The 21,502-nt window shown below is 34.7% G+C and overlaps 1 protein-coding gene across 4 annotated transcripts in view; it reads left to right on the top strand.

The window, feature by feature from the left end:
- LOC139964653 (uncharacterized) overlaps window positions 1-21,502 on the top strand; it is a 124,107-nt gene that overhangs the window by 54,381 nt on the left and 48,224 nt on the right. Inside the window, exon 1 of one of the 4 annotated variants that reach the window (XM_071966442.1) lies at window positions 3,643-4,284. The exons of 1 other annotated variant lie outside the window; for it this stretch is intronic. Coding sequence is in view for 1 of the 3 variants with exons in the window: in XM_071966441.1 (XP_071822542.1) it covers window positions 18,452-18,462 (11 nt within the window). In the remaining 2 variants the exon portion in view is untranslated. Of the gene's footprint in view, window positions 1-3,642; window positions 4,285-13,822; window positions 14,197-18,267; window positions 18,463-21,502 lie in introns of those variants that run through there. 2 more of the 4 variants (XM_071966443.1, XM_071966441.1) reach the window with 2 other exon arrangements.

Below are 21,502 nucleotides of genomic sequence, written 5' to 3'. Positions count from 1 at the left end.
ATCCTGCTAGGATCACAACGTCAGGCCATCTTACTTTAACACATTCTCTTACTCAGGCTGTTTAGTGGATAAGCAGTTTGTTAACAGTCTTGTTTTAACAATCTAACCTTGATTCCATCAGTACATTCATGGTCAACAAAAACGGTGCAAAATGAAATTTTGGCAAAAATGTTATCACCAAATAACATCCTTATGATACACTATGTAACAAATACCAGAATTAAATGAATGCTTTCTGTGATTGATTGACAGTTTATAACTTTGTACAATCCTCTGAGTTTATTTACTAATTTATTAAAGAACTATATTGCTCCATCTTGATTTCCCATGATACCATTGTCAGTTAAGTTAGTAATAGCTACCTTTAGATGCAGATATATTTCAATCTTTGTTCTTAAAATAGAACATGGTTGAAGATAATAAGCATCTGGGGAGTAACATTTATCAGCATGTGGCTGATGAACGCATTAAGGACGAAATACGAAACTACTAATGGTATCGTAGCGTACATTTGTATATCAAAGAGTCTTGTGTTTAAGCATGGGTAAGAAAGGCTGCAGCTTATATATACTAGCCATTTTGTTTGATGATATTACGTATGTATGTATGTGTGGGTGTATGTATGTATGTATGTGTGGGTGTATGTATGTATGTATTTTAGATCCTCCTGCAAGCAGGAACTCGTGAAGAAGCCATCATTGGCTTATCAAAGCCGCAAGCTGACCGAAGTCAGTCTCTTAGATTCATATTTAACATCCATGATTATGAATTGTCAATTATCGTCAACTCTGTAACTGGACGACATACATTAATCCTGGAGTGGCTCGAACTCGGGACCTTATGATTGAAAGGCACCGGCGTTCACCACTGAGCTAATTCACTCCTAAGAAGCAAATTATATTAATAAATATTATAAAGAACAAATTAGGAATATAGAAATATTAGAAATGCCCAAGAAGATACAACCTTGGAGTTTTTAGTGAATTTAAAATGGCTAGTGATGATTGTTACAAATAAACAATGAGTAACTCATGAGTAACTTAATATAAAACTTAACAGCCCACAAACAATGCTTCTTACAAAATAAGCAAAACTTCACACAAAAAAACCTACTTGACATGACTAAATTCATTGTTACTATCATTACTATTTTCAAGTTTCAGATAAAATTGCTAAAAACAAATCAGGAGTACTTTTCAGTAGGGTCTAACCAAATTCAATTCAATTGAAGACATTAGTGTTAAACATTACAAACGTCTCAGAGATGTAAACAACTTTGACGGTGAGGATGGAATGCTTGCTAAAATGTGATCATGAATGACCATAATTTGGCTTACTAGCATATTTGGGGCCAATCGTGACAACCTTTAAGCTTCACACATGCAATTTAAACCATAATTAAAACAAGTAACACGTGTATTGTACTATGCTAGCTCTCAAAGAAAGTAGGGCAGTGACCCCTGAAAAGAAAGTTGGGGGCGCTGTACAAGAATGTTACCAACTGGCTAGGAAGTTCCAAGTGTGTATGTATAGGAGATAGGTAATTAGTGTTCATTCTTGTTGATGAAGGGAAAAACTTTTCAAAGTTATGAAGAGTTAAGCACACCTACAAGTTAACTACTTCACAGAAAACAAGCAAAGTTTCTGACAAGAAAACATGAATTCTCAAAGGCATTTACTCTTTTCATTAATAACATGTGATATTTTTACCTATACAATTCATGCAAACAAGTACAGACAGGTAATGATGTTATCACAAAGCACCCTCAAATTTTTAAATTTCTTGGGTCTGGGGTACTCTTTTAGCTAATAAATTGCCTTTGATACATCTGTACTCTGTTTGGCAAAAGCAAGAAAGATTTGAGACTGACTGACCTCTGCTAGTCATACAATCTTATGTTACCATTTCTACAGTTTCAGAACACTGCCCTCACTTTTGATTGAAACTGTGCATCAGTGGCTATGGCAATAGATGCTGTTGATATATTGAGGGATAATAAATCTGTCAAAATTTTTTTTTCAGATCATGTCGAAAAAATGATTGTCCTAAAGATGAAGATTTTAAATGTACAGTGCCTTTTATTTTTAAAGTGATTTAGATCCTAATAAAAGTAGGGAAATATTCCTTAGCAAAACCATGATTTCAAGACCTTTAATGCTGCTACTTATGACATAGTTGATCTCCTCAAATATCATTTAATAATCTTGAAAATTTGCCTTTAAAGTGACGCTCCTTTGAGTTTCCATGAGAATAACACTACGGTATCCATGCCGATTGCCTGGGTAAAACAGTTGTCAGATTGGAATAAAATTATCTATATTGATCTCAAAGTGGGGATCTTTGAACAAAAATTCTTGAAATGAGATCTTAGTTTCATAATTGGGAACCTTATTTTTATTGCAAGTTTTTTGCAGACTAACATTGTGGTATGAAAGGTTGCTTTAATGTGATCCCCATGTAAATTTATATATGAATAATAACAAAAGTTGAATTTTAAAGTTGCGTCATATACTTCAGTAACAAATTGTGTAGGATCAAATGAGGTACCAGATAATAGAAGTTTTCTGGCTACAGACAAGGGGAAGAAGCATGCCCCTTCCCTCCTCCCCCGTCCCAAGCAATTTTAACAGCAGTGATATTTATGCAGGTGTGGTGCCATCAAAGACAGCAGTTTCAGCACCACTGAACATTGGTCTGACTCCTAGCTAGCCCCATCTCCTCCCTCTCCCCAAAATCTAAAACCTGTATCAGGAACCCTTGTATTTGAAACATGTCTCTGAATGGATTAGCTACGTTTATATTCCGTTGCTAATCCATCTGCTTTCTCAATTGTTTCAGTCTTTTGTATTACTAGCTGTAATATCAATCAGTGGGTGACATATTAAAATAAACTCAAGTAAACAAAGCCCTCTTAATTCTCCTCCTTAATTGTCTGTTCTCCATTAACACAAAACATCAATATCATCATCATGCATGGTTTGACTCTGTTACAATGTAGTGAGATAACTTTCAGATTGTAATTAGCTCTTGAAATCACTTTTACGTCATTGTTTAATAGTTCACCCTCTCCTTGCCCCCTCCAAGAAAAACAAGCAAAGAAGCTCAACGTAATGAAAGTATGTATTGCAGTTGCATACAAACTTGTCCTTGTTGTTAAGATTACTTTCTTAATACTGTTCTTTGTTTCACTCCTCTATTACTCGTCTCCTCTTTACAAATTAGGCCTCTACAAAGGTGTGGCCTTTTATGACCCTATGGCCACACCCTCTCCTCTATGAAATCTGACCTCTACATCTGAGTGGGCTTCAAAGACCCCTGGGCCACACCCTCCCCTTTATAATCCCGCCTATACATCTGAGTGGGCTTCAAAGACCCCAGGGCCACCCTCTCTCCTTTATCATCCAACCTCTACATGGGAGTGGGCTTTCATGACCCTATGGCCACACCCTCTCCTTATTATCTGGCCTCTACATGGGAGTGGGCTTGGAAGACCCCAGGGCCACCCCCTCTTCTTTTACAATCTGGCCTCTGCATCTGAGTGGACTTCAAAGAGCCCAGGCCACACCCTCTCTTGCATAAAATCCTGGATCCATGCATCCTTGAAAAATTATGTAAATTTCAAATTTTGTAATCCTTTTTGAGTAAACATATCTACTATATGATCATGTCAATAATATACAACTGACATGTATACCATATATACCTGAGTACATGGTCTTTATAGACCTACACATTATCTCCTAGCATTCACCTTACACAGTATCATAACCCAACAGCCCAGGTAGCTGTAGTTGCTCAGAAGTAAACGATGCTCTTGCAATTATCTACTCTTATTGTGTAGACTGGCAGACCAACACAAATGGTCTGTGATAGTGGCGGCTCACTCAAATAATTATCCGAATGTGACTGAGGTAGTGTGTGTGTGTGTGAGTGTTGCATGAAGCCTTTGAATACAAGTATACAACACACACAGAGCTAGCTCCCTTGCCTCTCAGCATCGCTAAACAAGAAGATGAGAACTCTGATGAGGATGTTGATGAGGATGAAGATTGGAATCTTCTTCTTCTTTGTGCTACATGTGGATGAACAAAAGATGCATGGGCTTCCATGTGAGATTTAGATCTAGAGAAGAAAAAAGAGCCATAATAAAACTGTGTTCTGTTGGGAGGAATTTTGTGAACAAAATTTGTGTAATGTACATTTTGTAGATTATGCTGACGATATTGATGCAGATCAGGTTCGGATGATTGGAATATATTCATAGCGGAAAGAAGTCTTTTGAGGTTTGTTTACATTTATAGTTTTAGACGGTAGTCTACTCTAAGGAGTCACCTATGTTGTTCTTGTGTTCTATGTTGGTTGAATTTATATTTAAACTAGATAAAGCTATTGCTTAGAATGATGCATTTAAGTTTATATTCTTCTGGTACTTGGGATTTATCAAAAGCAAATAAGAAAGTAAAATGAACAACAACAAAAAACAGAAATTGTTGTGATTACATTATTGATTTAAAAATGTGTTTTAAGAACAGATTTCTTATATTTCTTGGACCAGCCGATTCACATGCTAGTATACAATATAATTGTTATCATAATATATCATTGTCCCATGTAATAGTATATGTATATGTTTTATATTATTATGAATGATTTATGTTATACTATTATGATACAATATTATTGTTTGATACTATGTGAATGGGGTGCTTGAACATAAATGTTAAGTCTGTGTACTCATCCAACATCTAGCACTGGCAACTTAATGTTTCTCTACATAGTACGATCAATGCATGGAGCTCAACAGAAACAAGCTTATTGTTGGATTTTAAAATCTGATGAATGACATCATCACATTTTCAGTGTTGCTGCTGATTATTTGTGCTAGTCTTTTCAATATTAGAGAGATAAGCAATTTGATATTTAATTTATCAGTTCTTAATTAATCTAGATTTCAAGAAACAGGCTGTTTATGTTTTGTATTATATAAGTCTCTCGCCTCGCCTCTCCTCTCCTATCCTCTCCTCAAAATCTACTCTCCTCAAAATCTCCTCTCCTCTACTCAAAATCTCCTCAAAATCTCCTCTCCTTTCCTCAAAATCTCCTCAAAATCTCCTCTCCTTTCCTCAAAATCGCCTCTCCTCTCCTCAAAATCTCATCAAAATGCCCTTTTCTAAGAAGATCTGTATAAACAGTCCTAGATTACATTTGAATCTTCCTTGTAATAAGCCTTTGCTTTGAATGATAAGAAAGTTAGTGAATCTTTTAGTATAGAATAGAATCAACACTGATGTGAAGGAATGACTTCCATTCAAATGTGCTATATTGTCAGGATTTAAGCCTCTTAAATCTTTGCAGAAGTGGTTGAAATAATCCAGTTTTATACAATGTAGGCTTAGGAGAAGACACCCTTCATAACAATGAGCAGCCTCCATACAGTAGGCAGTAAAAAGTAAGAAGCTAATCTTCTTTTACTAATCTGATGAATCTGTTATTCATCATTCTACCTCAATAGCATTATGCAATCTATGTTCATTGCAGCCATACTAGTACTACAGTGTTAGCTTATATCTTCCATTGCTTCCACATGTATGTATGTGTGTGTATTATCAATGAAGAAGACCAGCTAGCTAGCTGTCTTGGTCATAGAAATGTTCCATTTAATGGTATGAGCATGGCCCCTTGTGGATCAAAGTTTGAACTCCAGGCAGAGATTAAATATAAATTTTGGCAGGCACTATAGTTGCACTGCATATCCATGCAGTTCAGAAAAGTACTTTGCTAATATTATGCAGTTTTCTTTTATTTGCTTTAAATATTAATATTATTGTCAGTGCTGAAATAACTGATTACTTCTCATTAAAACCATTCGTTGACTATTAAATTGTTCAATTTCTAAAATGGTTAAATTATTTGCAGTTTGTAGCTCCAGAATCACAAATATAAAGAGAAAGTTTCATTGTTTACCTTTAAAAGTTCATTGGAACTGATTGATTTTCATTAATAAAATGACACAATCATATTGCACTCTGCTACAACCAGGTTATCTTGTATTGGCCCTCATAACCGGAATGACCGCTTAAACTATGGCGGTTGACCGCCAAAATTTGATCCCTTCAAGCATGTATTCCACTTCCACTGAAAGTGTAAGTTACTGATACTTATCCGTAATCGCTTTATCGACAAGTTCAATATTTGCCTAGAATCTTATATGCAAATAAAGCAATACCTATGTATCTTTTGTATATGCTTTCTTTAAAACCTAAATGCAAAATTGTTTACATTTTTGAAGTATAGTAAATGTGATTTGAAACTAATTTTACTATTTTTGTGCAATGGATCATATGTGTGGCTGATTATGGCTTCATTTTAAAAACATGATACAGTTTCTAAGAGCAGTTGTTTGTGGTTGCTACCCAGTTTCTGATAATTTTGAGAGTTATTAGAATCACTCTACAAAAGAATACTTCAAAAGATCAAGCTAATAAAAATATTCAGTGATTTCTCACCAAAATGAACAAAAACTAGTATAAATTAATTAAGAATCGCAGTGCTTTGAAATTCGTTGGCGAGACATTCGTTACATATAAAAATTCAAATGCAGAGAACATGAAAAAAAAAAAATTGTGGAAATTTTCAACTTCTTTGTCATTGTTTAAAGCAGAGTGAAATTTGACTATACTTAAATGAAATTTATCAGAATTCATTCAAAAAATATGCAAAAATACAAACTTGAATAAACACCACATCCCACCCCACCACGTAAAGCCATTGATCACTTCTATTTCAAGCCCTAGCTATTATTGATCATGTCCTGTTTTTATCATGTCCTCGTTTTATGTCCCCGTTTCTTCTCCTCTCCTCCAAAAGTACAATCTCTTATGAAACTTTTGTATTTCGAAACATCTGAAGAAAGCGGACACACTCCTAGTTTTCATTGGTAAAGAGCCTTTGTTCTAAATTATTCATATATAAAAACTTTTACTTGCCCTGTAAATTGAGCTTGCCATTTCAATTACGGAACCGATCATATGGGGGATCTATTAATTATGAAGATGAAGTTCCAGATTTTTGACCGGTCTCTCATTCCTGACAAATTGAATTGGAGGTAATGATTATAACTCTTGCACAGGTCAACAAATCCCTTGATTGTTTAGCCTTTATGATCGCTTATAATTTCAATCAAAATATTTTGGATGGCGAAACCCCTTCGAGCTTTTACGTGTCAGTCATGAATAGGTGAGGTAACGGTCAACTCAGCGTGATATCTTATCCAACAGATCCAGGGGTGAACAAACCCTTTAAGGAGGAGGAAACTGCAAATAGAACAGAGGAACTGACCATTCAGGGGTAGTACGAAAGTTGACCTGTAGGTTTTAATCGGCCAAAGATTGATTAAATTTGTAAGGTACAATTAATGTGCAAAGTGAAATCATAAGTGAAGAATAAATGAGACATTTGAGAATGTTTTTTACCTGCAGTTTGTTGTTTTAATACAAAGCTGATTAATTCTCTACTAATTGATTTAAATATGAGAGTAAATGAATTGTAAGCATTCCTGCCAACTCTCACGTTTTGTATCGTCTAGCTCGCTCGCTGTGGCATCTCTATTTTTTAGCATTTAGCATGCAAAAATCTTAAGATGATAAAATAAGATAAAAGCTTATGTACACAGTTGTCATATTTTACACTAATATCTAGAAGACACAATGCCATATTACAACTTTAATTGGAGATCTGAAAAAGCCAAAGAATGCTACCAAGTAAGGGATATAGTACTAAACATAAGTATCATGCTCGATAGGTTATGATGAGTTTATGTGACGTAAGAACGTTTTGTAAGATTTCCAGGTTTCAAACACCGATCTCCAGGTTTTGTTGGAGTAATCTTCAGATTTATATCTTTGGGGGGTGGCGGGGGGGGAGGCTAGCAGGTCTGTGGCAGTCACTTGCCATCTTTATGCCATTTTCAGATATGAAGAAAAATACATGAAACATGCATGAAACTTACAAGCAAATTAGTCTCTGCTAATTATTCGATGGACACATGGCATGGTCCAATTATACACATGCCTGTATTTGTAGCACTTTACCTTACCTGGACCCTCTGACCAGCACATTGGCAGTTAGGTTTTAAGACATGACAGGGTTATACATCACAGGTTAAAGGGTGTGAAAACTCGCGCACAAAGAAATGTCTCATGCCAGGTAATCTGACCTAGTTTCGAATGATAGTTTCGAGGTGTAACAGAATTAGTGTTAGACACCACCATCGATCCCAGAAAATATACACACGGCTTGCTACCGTGGGAAATTAGACACTAGTGTACAGTCAGTATATACAGCTGCGGTCAATACCCACAGCACAGTATACAAACGATACAGCGATGGACATCTCAGGTCCAGCTAAAGATAACAAGGTATCACGTTTCATTACTGACTGCATTTTGTAGCGACAAGAAGAAAACTTCACTTGCAAGCAACGGAAAGTTAACCTTTTCAGAGCGCGGCAGGCGGTTTGAGGGCGAGTTTTCAATGCCTTTAAGAAGTGAGTTTATTCTTGCAATACATTGACTACTTGCAAAACCTGGACAGGTCTGTTGTAGAAGAATGGGCTAGTCTTAAAAACCTGTTTCAGTACCTAGAAATGTTGTGATGTAAAATAAGTCAGTTAATGTCACTTTTATCTAGTGTTAGTTACACATAAAGAAAAGACATGTTGTGTCGCGTTTGAAATTAGTTCAAACTTCAAATGGAACAAGTTTCTTCATAACAAAGCATGATAAGTTGAACATTGCTTTCTAGTAGTTTAATGAAGTGTTGGTGTTTCTAATTAACAAATATATTGGGTTGAATGCTCGGTAACCCCTGCAGTAAGTATTCAGTGTGTTTTCCAAATGGCTACTCTAGGTTAGAAATCATCTACAATCTGGTGTTGGATATTATTTTGATAAGTTTTGGGACTTATATCATGCAAGAAGTGAACAAAATGGATGTATGCCTAGAAAACAGAATTATCCATCGTCATTGAATGGGAACAATGATTCTTGGCATTGCACGTGGGGGGGGGAGGGGGTATCTTTTCATTTTGGATGAAAATTTAGCTTAAAGAAGAAAATAAATAAAATCAGATAAATAAAATATGGAGGACTGAGCTTAAGTGGGCAAAGAGACTTGACTGTAGCAAAAAAAAAAAAGAAAAAAAGAATCATCAATTTAAAAAAAAGTTTTGGTGTGACTTTTATCTTTATGATCATAAGAAATATTTTTGCAAAGAAGATTTAGTGAAGTTTCCAAGTCACACAGGAAAAGATTATAATTGGTGCTTCATGACTGATATGATCAAAACAGACTTCTTTGCAGAAAGTTGGGAAATGATGAATGGTCCTCGGGGAGATGCTTTAAGTAATGTATTCCTGACTTAGATTAGAAATGTAACAAATTTAATGTGTTAACTTAAGTAACATGAATGAAACATGGTGCACGTGCATGTGACAATCACATTGATGTCAATGTTAACTTCCTGCCACTTGGTTCAATGTACAGTAAAGACATTAAATTTCTATTTTCAGTTCATGTCATATTTATGACAAGTTAACTTTGGGCAATGTTTGTGCAATTTCCTTGATTTTCAGATTTGGTATGCTTACACCCTTAGGATAAATTACATGAGCACTCTATTCACAATATCATATTTGATAGACATTTCAGAATTTTGTTTAAAATAAAAAACTTAAAAAAAAAAAATGTTAGAGACTGATTAGAAAGAGCTACCTGTCAAAGCATGCTGTGCCTCTCCATGTATGTTACAGAGCCATGCTAAACTTAAGTCAATGCAAATTTAGCCAAGAGCTTCAGGACATACTTGTGGAAAATGTGATAACCAACACCTTAATCACAAGCCTCTCAAGAAATTCTGGTCTTGTCTTGGTTTTACGATTCTGGATCGATTATTCTCTTCGGTGGGATGGTTTTTATCTTGGTGAATTTGACATTGACAGTATCTGTAGGTCTGTCATTCAATTGGTGGTATTAACAGGTTAGGGATAGGGTCTAGAGAGATGGGAGTGGGGGAGGAGATTAGGGATGGGGGATTATGAGAAAATTACAACTTCATGCTCATCCAGAATTGATGAATATGCCATATTTTTAATATGTAATGATTGCAGTCTTTGAGATAATTTGAATGTTTTAAAAATAATGTATGTATATTTTGATATATTCGACTAAACCAGATAGAAAACAAGAATATATTTTGTGAATAATTAATGTCATGCAGTGCATGATCCTATTATGTTTTCTATCGGTTTCTACAGCGAAACGCTAAATTTATTGTTTAAGAACCCATATGTACCACATTGTCTAAAGACATGTATACTTCATGAACTTATGCGTGATCTCTCTTTCTTTGCTTTTCCAGCAAAACCCTATAGGGAATCCAATCAATTTGAGAGCAGGTGTTGAAGCGATTATGTAGAGTTAAAAAACAATCGTATGGACAAAAAAGGGGGACAAAAACTAGCAAGACATGATAATACCTACATGTTTTGATTAAAAAAGAAGTTTGGGTACTATAAGTATTTGAATGAATCCATTATTATTCACTACCCAGTTTATAAATGTTACACAAATATCTAAAAATAGCCAGCTGCCTGTGAATAACAGGGAGACTATAGTGATTTAAAGCTAGACATGTGGCATGCATGGCGTGATCTTTATGTGTGTGGGTGTATGTATGTGTATACTGTATATACACACTCTGTGTGTGCTGTAGTATGTAATGTTATTTGCAGGTGTGCATACCATATGCCTTTACTATAATTATGTAAACAGGCCTTAGGAGCTGAGACGACAGTAAATGAGATAAAAATAGAGTTTGAAATAGAAGAATTGACATCTTGTGGACTAGTTAGTTTTCAATTTACACCTTTTCAAATGGATCAATTTGTCCACACATAGATATATCTAGAGCTGTAAAATACATTACCACAAGCTCAAATCCATTATATATAGTTTAATAGAGATCTATATTCTCTCTCCTTGACCAATGTGCAATATTCTTTGGACATCATAAATGTTGAAGACTATGTGCCTTAAATTCTTAGAGGAAGACATTATTTTTTTTTGAATACTGGTCTCTCAAATTTATTTTGGTTTTGCTGCTCATTTTCAGAGCAAGAAGACATCTTTGACCATTTGTTCAACGTGGAAATTTGAGTAAAAATGCAGGTTAAGTGCAACGGTCAGTTTCCACTTGAATTAATAAAACATTGATTTTTGAGGTTACTATAGCTGGTGAATTTGCCTCTTAATAAAAGTAATAGGTTAAGTGGAGCCTTCTAGACTGACCCTTCATTACAATTTTATTTGTAAATTTTTTGTGAAGAAAAGAAATCGATGAATTAAAATTGACCATTACTAGTCTTGATGGAAGAAAAGCCAAAAACAAAACCTGGTGCAGATAAGATGCTTTATATACTCTAAAGATACCTTTAAAGCATTTACTTAAATATTGAGTGTTTAAGAATTTGAAAAAAGTTTGGCAAAGAGGTCTGAGAGATACATATTGTAAGCACGGTAATTTGCCCTGTTTATGATTTGTGTTCTAACCATATTGCATACTTGTTGCCTAAGCTTAAACCAGTAACAATTACTGAGTGGTTATAAAATTGGCTAAAATAAAATATTTTCATTTACTTGTAGCTTCTCTGTGTACTAGCCTGAAGGCCAGCACATTTGAATTTAAATGTTGGGCCTATATATCATACAGTAGAAAAAAATTAATTGTCTGGAGAAATACTAAAAATGGGAATTAGCTATGTGACATATTGATCGCAATCTATTTGTTCAAATACGTTTGTATACTATCCGGCCTAATTCTATCCCATAATAATCCGACTCTGTAGAAAATTTCTTTCACAATACCATTTAAACTGTAATCATTAATACATCAGTTTGCAGATGTACAGCATCTGTCTTTTATATCGTTAGTGTGTATTCTCATCACGAGGGTATTGAAATATATTCACATCGGTGTCCGGTTTCCAGCAATAATGAACTCGGGTTACTTTTACAACCTATCTCACCTTCAATTTACCGGTAATAATTTGAAAGTTTCATCTCTTGCAAGCATGCCTTCGTCATCATCTGACAATATGAGAATTTATTACAGCTGTCCATATTGCTTCCTAATCCTATATTATATTTATAGGAATTCTTTGAAACAATGTAAACATGTCTTGATAGATGCAAGGCAAAAACACCTCTCGTATCATGTTACAGGCTAATGGTAGCTTCATCCCTGATGATATGGTGCTTTCAGCAGTGAGGGCAGCTGGTCATCACATGTCAATCATTTACAGTGTATTCTACCAGATTCAGCTACTAGGAGCTATCAGCTAAAGAATACAAAATAACTTTTTCGCTCTGGAAATGAAATTTGAAAACTAGTCATGTGCAACGCTATCGACAGCCCAGAGAACATCTGGCAATTTCAAAAGATTCTGCAGAGAATGTTGGAAAATTGAATTAGTCTTTTCTTCAAGTTTTTATGCATGGGAAGATTATTACATAGTTCATTGTTGACTATATTTGAAATGGAGAAGTAAAATGCATTCAAGTCATTGTAGCCCCAAAATTGTTAAATCTATGAAGAATCTTCTAAAGTAGTTCTCCGAACGACCTCACCATGCAAATTATTCCCTATGTTCATTGCTAAAATTTATATTAAATAAAGCTGTAATGTCTCAGAGAGTGAAATCCTTACTTGAACACTTCTCTCTCTTGATTATATGTTTGACTAATTTGACTTACACAAGCAAGATTTTAAAGAAGTTTAAGAATTTAACGGCATAAATCAAACTGGTGAAAAGATATGGTTAAAGCATGTCATTTTGAAAGAGTAGTAAGGCTTCCTGTAGGTAGCCAAGCATTACTGTAGGTATGAATCATTTAGTGTGTAAGCTTCATAGTATATTCTAAGACAAGGTTTGGTATTGAAAAGGTCTGGGATTTTATTCGTTTAAAAGCATGGGAACCAGGTACTTCCATTTTTCCATTTTTCCAAATGTTGTTTTATACGCCATTTATAATTGTATGTGTATCCTGCATGGCTGCATCAGTACTGAAACAGCAATACATTTCTTTGGCCACGTTTGTATTATAAGCTATACTATAGTGCTTATGATATATATGAGCACTAGTCATGTGGGCAATTATGTGAAGCACTGTAAAACATCACTACAAAATTTTGTCATGAGAAATATCCTTTTGCACGGCAAGTCCTACTCATATATAATTTTCAAAAGTCGAACATTATTGACATTGTCATCGTATTAGAATTCTTGTTCGAAAAACGATAATTGAATCAAATCCATTTAAGGCTTTCCAGTTAATTAAACCTGGCTAGACATTTCTAACCCCTGGTAGACATTTGGCCATTCTCAATGCCGGGTCAAAATTGATCCGAAAGTTTTCTTGATCATTTTTGCAAACGTCAAAATTGAGGACAATTATTTGCAGGATTATCCTCAGCAGCATGAAACATGAAGGTTTTTTCAAAATCTTCAATGAAATTATTTCAAATATTTTAGCAGTTAATATAAGTCAGTATCTGTTACACATGATCTTTGAATTCATATATATATATATGCTCGGGATAATTGTTGAGAAAATAATGATCACCCCTACCCCCTTCCCCAAGCAAAGCAAACATTTCATTGGTTAATTTTGAGTTATAACCTACAGCAGTGCTCATTTAATATAATGTTGACATGCTACTTTACATTTCATTCACCATTCTTGAGGGTAGACTTGAAGCAAGTCTGCAGTACCTACGCATGGCAACAAAACAAACATGCTCATGTAGATATGACTTTGGGTTAAAGTAGTCTCTCAGAGAGCACATTCCTCGTAACTTTCTCATTAATCATATCCATGCATTAAACCATAAATCGTGAGACAGTGAACATGAGCAGCGCAGCACGGTTGGTTATATACAGGAACGGTGTAAGGGGATGAACGATATATGGAGAGTTTGATATTTGCATTTAATATGCCCTGTACATCATATGACAGCATCGGTTGAAGCATATTAAAATGAAGCATTGGGAACAAATAACATAAGAAAGAAGAGTCTATTAGAGACCACAGGGAATAGGGACGCTGACTGCTGGGAGGTCTGGATGAGATGTTTTATGGTAATGTTGTTAATGGTTGTCTCATTCTGTTATAGATATTAACTAACTAGCTAGCGTTATGATAAAAACAGAAACTGTAAACGCTTTCATTTTGAAATAAATGCAGCTTGAAGGGTTTATACCAGTCATAGGTTCATTTATAGTTGTTAAACTATTAAAGAAATTAATATGTCATATAAAGATGTCAGGTATATTTTGTGTCATCTTGATACTTGGAGATAATATGAGTTGTCAACTAGAGGAGTTTGCCAAAATCCGATACCCTGTGTATACTGTAATGCTGGTAATATTCTCAGCTAGGTACTGCAGTGTGTGATGGTACAAATTTACCAGTAATATGAATTTACCAGTAATATATAAGCCAAATTTAAATTTTGTTCATAATATTTTTGGAGGGTCATAGTCAGTTCCAGATTGGATCCTACTTGGATCTGTCACTCAGTTGAGGGAAATTCTTTGTAGAAGGCAAGAAATATAGTAGTTACCATTGGGCTTTCAGCAGAGATATGGGAAATATAATAGCTGGTTGGGTTGCATAGTACTGGAAGTGCAACACTGTTTCCTATGTGTATGGATTTTGTATAGTAGAACACCATTGTCCCTTATGTACTGTATATCCTTACATGACACATTCATAGTAGACACACCTATACATATTTTAATTTGAATATTAGAATTATATTTGTTTTTGTGAGAACACAGATGGTCAAAAAGGGGTCAATGAATGCATGTTTAAGTCCCAACGAAGAAATCTTGCAGTTAAAAACATTTCATTAATGTTAAAGGGTGTAAAGACTCGTGCACAAAGAAACGTCTAATGCCGGTAATCTAACTTAGTTTCAAATGAGGTGTAACAGAAGTGTTAAAGACACCACCATCGATCCCAGAAAATACACACACAGCTTGCTACCGCCGGTAATTAGACACTAGTGTACAGTCAATACATACAGCTGCGGTCAATACCCACAACACAGTGCACATAGCAGCGATGGAAATCTCAGGTCTAGATAAAAGTTAACAAGGTATCACGTTTCATTACTGTCTGCATTTTGAAGCGACAAGAAAAAAACTTCACTTGCAAGCAACGGAAAGTTAACTTTTTCAGAGCGCGGCACGCGGTTTGGAGCAGTCTTCAATGCCTATAAGTTATCATCGGCTTTGAACAGTGCAGCACATCATTATGGTTTCTTGTGACATGAATCCTGGTGTAAGAATTCAATGATTTAAATATTTACAATGTTACCATGTAAGTATACACTAACAACATGCCAAAACTACCAAGTAAACAATTTCTTTTCTTTATGACATCACTACTGTACATTGTCTTTCCTGTCCATATACTATCCACTCTGTGAAATCTCTTAGAATACCTTCAGATTTTGACAAAATCTGTTCAGAATGTGGCTTTCTTTTGCAGCATATTCTTATATGGCAATGTACTTTGAGTTGGTTTCAGATTTCAAGAAACAGGTTCATTAAATTTGTTCGGGCTTAATTCTGAACCGTCAAAATATTTCTCCGGTTGTAAGATAACACCATCTTTTATGAAATGGATCCATGTATTGGGCTCCGTGCTAAGAAATGTTTGTCAAGGCTTTTCAAGTTTGGTATGTGAAATATTGTATGTTAATTCTCCTGTAGTTTGGATTAGTGCTTTAAATGTATTCCTTTGACAGATCAGATTTCTGTGATATCTACATTAGCAATGCTCCGTCCATTACCGTATCTCATTCCAACCATAGTGCCCAGTATATATATTGCCTCGGGCGAATGATAATAAAAACTTTACATTACAGTACTACAGCACTTTGAACTATGGATAATGTTATAGCAGCAGACTCAAGCAGAGAATCGATGGAAATACATAATTAATAATTTGACGTGCATATTTTTTCGTATTAAAGAGTAGAAGATTTATTACCCTATAAACAGCGTTATCATTCATGGTGGTGAATGCAAATTTGCGTTTTGAGCAGATATGAAGAAGATTGACGGAAAAAAAAAAGATAGGAAAAAATTATAAGCTATCAATTACATGGAGTAGGGTTTGCATAATGAATGCTGTAATCCTTTCAGTATGAATTCATAAATCATGCCATGTGACATATTGTTGGTGATTTTCAGGTAAATGCATTAAATTTCACAGCAAAAGTTTTATGTAAATGATGTGGTCTGTATGCGTCAGGAGAGCCGACAAAATTTATAGTTAATTATTGACTTTCTTTTAACAAATTGATATATTAATTCAATATCATGAAATGTATTTCATGAATCACCCCAAAATGATTAGAAACGGTGCCCTTCTTGTAACAACACTTTCAGAATGAAATTTATTTTCTGATTCCTATATTGAAGATTTACAATGGAGCATCTAATGAATCAAATAATAATTGTGCAGACTATTTAAAGGGCATGGATGCAGCATTAGAAGCATGGACCATGTAGTATTTATATGCAGATGGGATCAAATACACTGATTATCTGTCTATGAATTAGCATTCATATTTTGATGAGCATTTTCCCCCTTTGTATCAAAGGGAGAAGATTTATTACTTTGGTAAACAGGGTTATTGTTCATGGTTGTGAAACTTCCAGCTTTGTATTCCATGAATATCACCACTAAGGATCATTTGTAATTTGCCAGGGTATGACCTGGATCAAACACTGATCCCAAAAAGCAGTGACATAAGAAGCAATGCAACAGGGCATCATGTAGGTTGGGTGGGTCCTAGTAATATCTGGCCAGTGAGAGTTAGGTGGGGTTTTGATCCAGTGGGAAACCCACATTTTTCTCATCTGAAATAGTCTTCCAAATTGTAAATTGTAATTACAAAACCTATCAATTGGACAGCCATGCCAATGAGAAGTGTAGGTTACATGGCATTTGGCTTCTACCACATGCATATGCGGTTGCTTAACGTTGTGCATAACTACTTTTCATGGGCCAGTTACATGCATGGGTTCAGAGTTCAGCATTGGAATCAGAACGATTTTGGTATATAAACCCAATAATGGTTCGGATTCAGCTCATGCATAGGATGAACATGAACCTCTGAAGCAAAATTGTAGAATAAATTCTATGAAAATGAACTTGATGTTATTATTCCTTATCATGCAACGATATGCAGCGTATTTATGCACAATGAGTACATATTTATACTCATTATATTGATAGTGCTAAGTAAAAGCTATGAGTATATAAATATACATTATAGTAATAGCAGTAAATGCTATAAATACACATAACTGATAGCAGTGAAAGCACATACTAATAGCAACAAAAGAATTTAGTACACATAACTGATAGCAGTAAATGCTATGAGTATGTAAATTATACACACACTTAGCAATAGCAGAATATGCTACTTATATAAATACACATGATACTAATAGCAGCAAAAGCTATAAATAAACATACTAATAGCAGCAAAAGCTATGAGTATATAAATACACATTATACTAAATAGCAGCAAAAGCTGTAAATACACATAACTGATAGCATTAAAAGCTATGAGCATGTAAATTATACACATACTAATAGCAGAAAAAGCTACTTACATAAATACACATTAAACTAATAGCAGCAAAAGCTATGAGTATGCAAGTACACATAATACTATTTGTTGGTTATATGGGTTGGAATCAACTCGCAGTATGATAGTCTGTAACAAGACACATGATAACAGCTAGACCTTTATTTCACACAACACTTTCAAGTTGGTCAATCATGCAGCATACATGCTCTCATGTATAAAAACACCACCCATATATATGCCTAACTGCTATTGAAAAATATCCAAGTTGAAATTGCACAAGTTATAAGACACAGGTGATAAATCAAAATATGAAATGAGCCCTTTCTTTGCCCCCCCCCCACCATCTTTGATTCTAGAATGCTCAGTTTTTGAGTCCACCACAATGGTTTGGATCATGGGTCTCAGAAAAGGGAAGGGATTATTGTTTATAGTAATGTGTCCCCTTCTAATGGCATTTATTGATGCAAGTTTGATAACATCCAGAACCACAGGAATTCACCATGGGACGCTGCTTCAGTCCTGGCTGATACATCAGTCAGTGCTGACCACAAACCTGCATTGGAGTTAGTGTAAAGATGGCATGTGCGATCAACAAGAGTGGATGGAGTTTTATTCTTTCTGCTCCAGAGAGTGTTACAGAATCGGTTCTGAAATTGGGATTTATTACTTCATTTCATTCTTTTGTTGCTGGATATTTTAAGCACCCACTCTCTTAAAGCATGGATGAGCTGTAAGTTGAAAGGTTTGTTTTTGAAGTATCTATTAATTAGGTGTTAAATAGTTAACACTTAAAATCTTCCGGTTGTTTTTGTCATAGAAAATTAAATCATCCACCGATGACTGCAGCATTATAGTTCTCTGGTTTGATGAAGAATACAATAAGAACAGTAAAGTACTTGGTTAACGGAAATGTTTAAAGGAAGTGGTGCGAGATGCAGAGGGTTGGTGGGAAGAGTGTGTGAATTCCATTATCTAAATATATATCCTTGTTTGAGTTTTATCAATGTATTAAATAGCAGTACAACATGAACTACAAAGTGTACCTGATATAAAGTAAATTTAAAATAAAAAAATAAAAAACTGTGAGCAAAGGGCTTATCCACTAAAGAGCCTGTGTTAGAGAATGAGGCCCTCTTACTTTTACACATAAAGTAAATTTAAAGGAACAGAAGGAAAAAAACGACCGAAAAAAAACAACTTTTATCTTAATTCTTTGTTTTTGCTTTCTGTGGATTTTGTTCACATGAATCAAATTTGAGAGATGTCATGAATTGATGATGCTGTGCATGGGTTATAAAGAGAAACTGAGAGAAAAAAGAAAGAAAAGAAAATGCCCCCCTCCCATCCAAGAAAAAAATATGCTTCTTCTTTAAGGGTAAAGCTGAAAAAAGGACAAAAGTTACTCTGTGTCACAATTCAATGTATTTATACATATCCCTTTTATTAAGTACCTTTATATTGGGGTAAACATTCACAACAAAATTAGTGCTTATTACGCTGTATATTATTTGGGTAAACTTTCACGACAAAATTAGTGCTTATTACGCTGTATATAATTACGATAAATGTAGCCATCGGTGACTCGATTCAATCAGACAGTTTGGCAGTAACGTCATCTTAGAAGCGTTGTCATGGTAACTGTTAGGGCTCTCCTTTTCCCGCCTCCATTAATGTAGTGTGTTCTTTGTAACAGATTGATTGAAACTGTCAGTCTGTTATGCAATTAGACACAGATTGAACAATGTTTCTGCATTTTCAGCCATCAGCTACAACTGACATGTTTTTTTGCTGATTAAGAATTTGGGGCTTGTATAAATGATGTGCTCATCATTTCAGATGTTGGTTTGTTGCTTTATTGTGACTTTAATACATGGCGGCTAGATGTATATGGATATACAGTATGGTTACTATGTAATTATGCATGTGCAGAGCTATACTTTTGTGTTAGTTTGATAGACTGTAAGGTAAGCTAATATCTAATTATATCTTTGTCCCTCATTTTGTAGTCTTTTAAAATTGTAAATAAAAATACAGAATAGGTTATGAATTTTCTGGATTTTATTTTATGGCAATATAATTTTTTACTACATTTACAGTAATAATGAGCTAATTATTTAATTTACACAATATATTACGGGCTCTGATTGATTGACTTGGTGAATGGAACACCCGAGATAAAGTTCAAATTTAAACATACCTTTACTGTAAATTGGCAACATCTAAATAACTCTTGATCTGTAGCCATGATAAAACAGTTGCAGTTTACATGAGGTCTTCAAATAAAGTCATATATATACACTATATATTCTGCTCCTTTTTGGTCAATCAGCCAAGAAATGACTTAAGAATCATGATATTTGTGAAAAAAGGAAGATTAATGAACACCTTCACAACTACAGAAGTAAGACTTTATTTTCTCCTTTGACCAAAGCTTTCAAGTTTTAAGTATTTTATTGTTGTTGGTATGATGTGATTATAAAAGTAGGAAGCCGACCAGTTTCTAATAATTATAAAACTTCAGGAAACTTAAGCAAAAATGTGAAAAGAAAGGATCAGTAATATTATTGCATACTGTACTTACAAGCAAAATGTCATTCAGGTTTTAAAAAAAAGCTGCTATCAACTGTTTGTGTATTTTTCTGAATGTCAATTCTTCGCTCAAAGAATAGCGCGATGTGAGATCTGAGTCATTTTTTGATATTTCATTTTAATATATTACTTTTACTTTTAGCATTTATGTTTTTTAATTGTCCTCCAAGTTCACTATATTTGTGCATCACCACTAGCGTCTGTTAACCTTATCTACACATTTTGTCCTTCTGGTCTTTGAGCTGCATAGTAGTAAATCCCATATCGAGGTATGGCCATGCATTCAAGTATGAAAGAACCAGCCATCTCTAGCGCTTAACTCTGTTTACAAGGTCAAGATGAATCTAAAGGCAACAGACTCAAAAAAAAATTCTGTTCTCTGTCAACATTTTATGATCTTTTGCAAATCCGACAAATATGCCAATAGCTATTGACTGTACTCATGAAAGGAAATCAATTACTGTTGGTGCCTGTTTGGCTATGTTGTTGGTAGTTTACGGCTGTGAATGTCTAACAATTCTCTCTGGATATGTTTGCAATATATATTGAGAAATGGGAGGGAGGAGAGAGAGAGAGACGAGATGTCGTCAGTCTTGGTGGAGGCAGCTTGCACTTCAGAGTGCAGCCAAGATGTGTGTACTGTTTTATTTACTTCAGCCGAGTGTGAAATGAAGCACTTTGCGCGGAGAGGAGTTCAACATATCAATGTTATTATCACAAAGCAAACTAATATTAGAAATCCTTATATAAGGGTGCAAGGCAGATTTAAAGGGTCTCTTGCGAATTAAAATGTTTGGCCTGTTTTAAAGGACGTTTATGTAAATAAGGGATTTTTTTTATTGAATCGTCGAATGAAGATAATTGGTCTTTATGAGAAAAATTGCAAAATCTAATGAAATTTTATTCAGAAATTAATTTTAGCCATGTGTGTTCCATATTGCCATTGTATTTGCAGAATATAATGAAGATTTGCTATTCCAATTTGAATGAATTACACATGCTCCTTTGCTATGGATAAATTAGGGTGCAGTTGTTTGGCAGTATTAAGGGCAGTGGGAAAGGTGGGGGCGGTGTGGGGTGTGTGAGGCCAAATGTAAAGCCCTCTGTTTTGGAAGCAATCGAAGTAAAGACAGAGCTGTTAAAATTGAAGCATCTTTGAAGAAAATTGCTAAATTTTAAGA

Source organism: Apostichopus japonicus, chromosome 23 (genome assembly GCF_037975245.1).
Source record: "Apostichopus japonicus isolate 1M-3 chromosome 23, ASM3797524v1, whole genome shotgun sequence".
Taxonomy (NCBI): Eukaryota; Metazoa; Echinodermata; class Holothuroidea; order Aspidochirotida; family Stichopodidae; genus Apostichopus; species Apostichopus japonicus.
The sequence above is the reverse complement of the archived record's forward strand: the minus strand, read 5'-3'. Positions and strand labels throughout refer to the sequence as shown.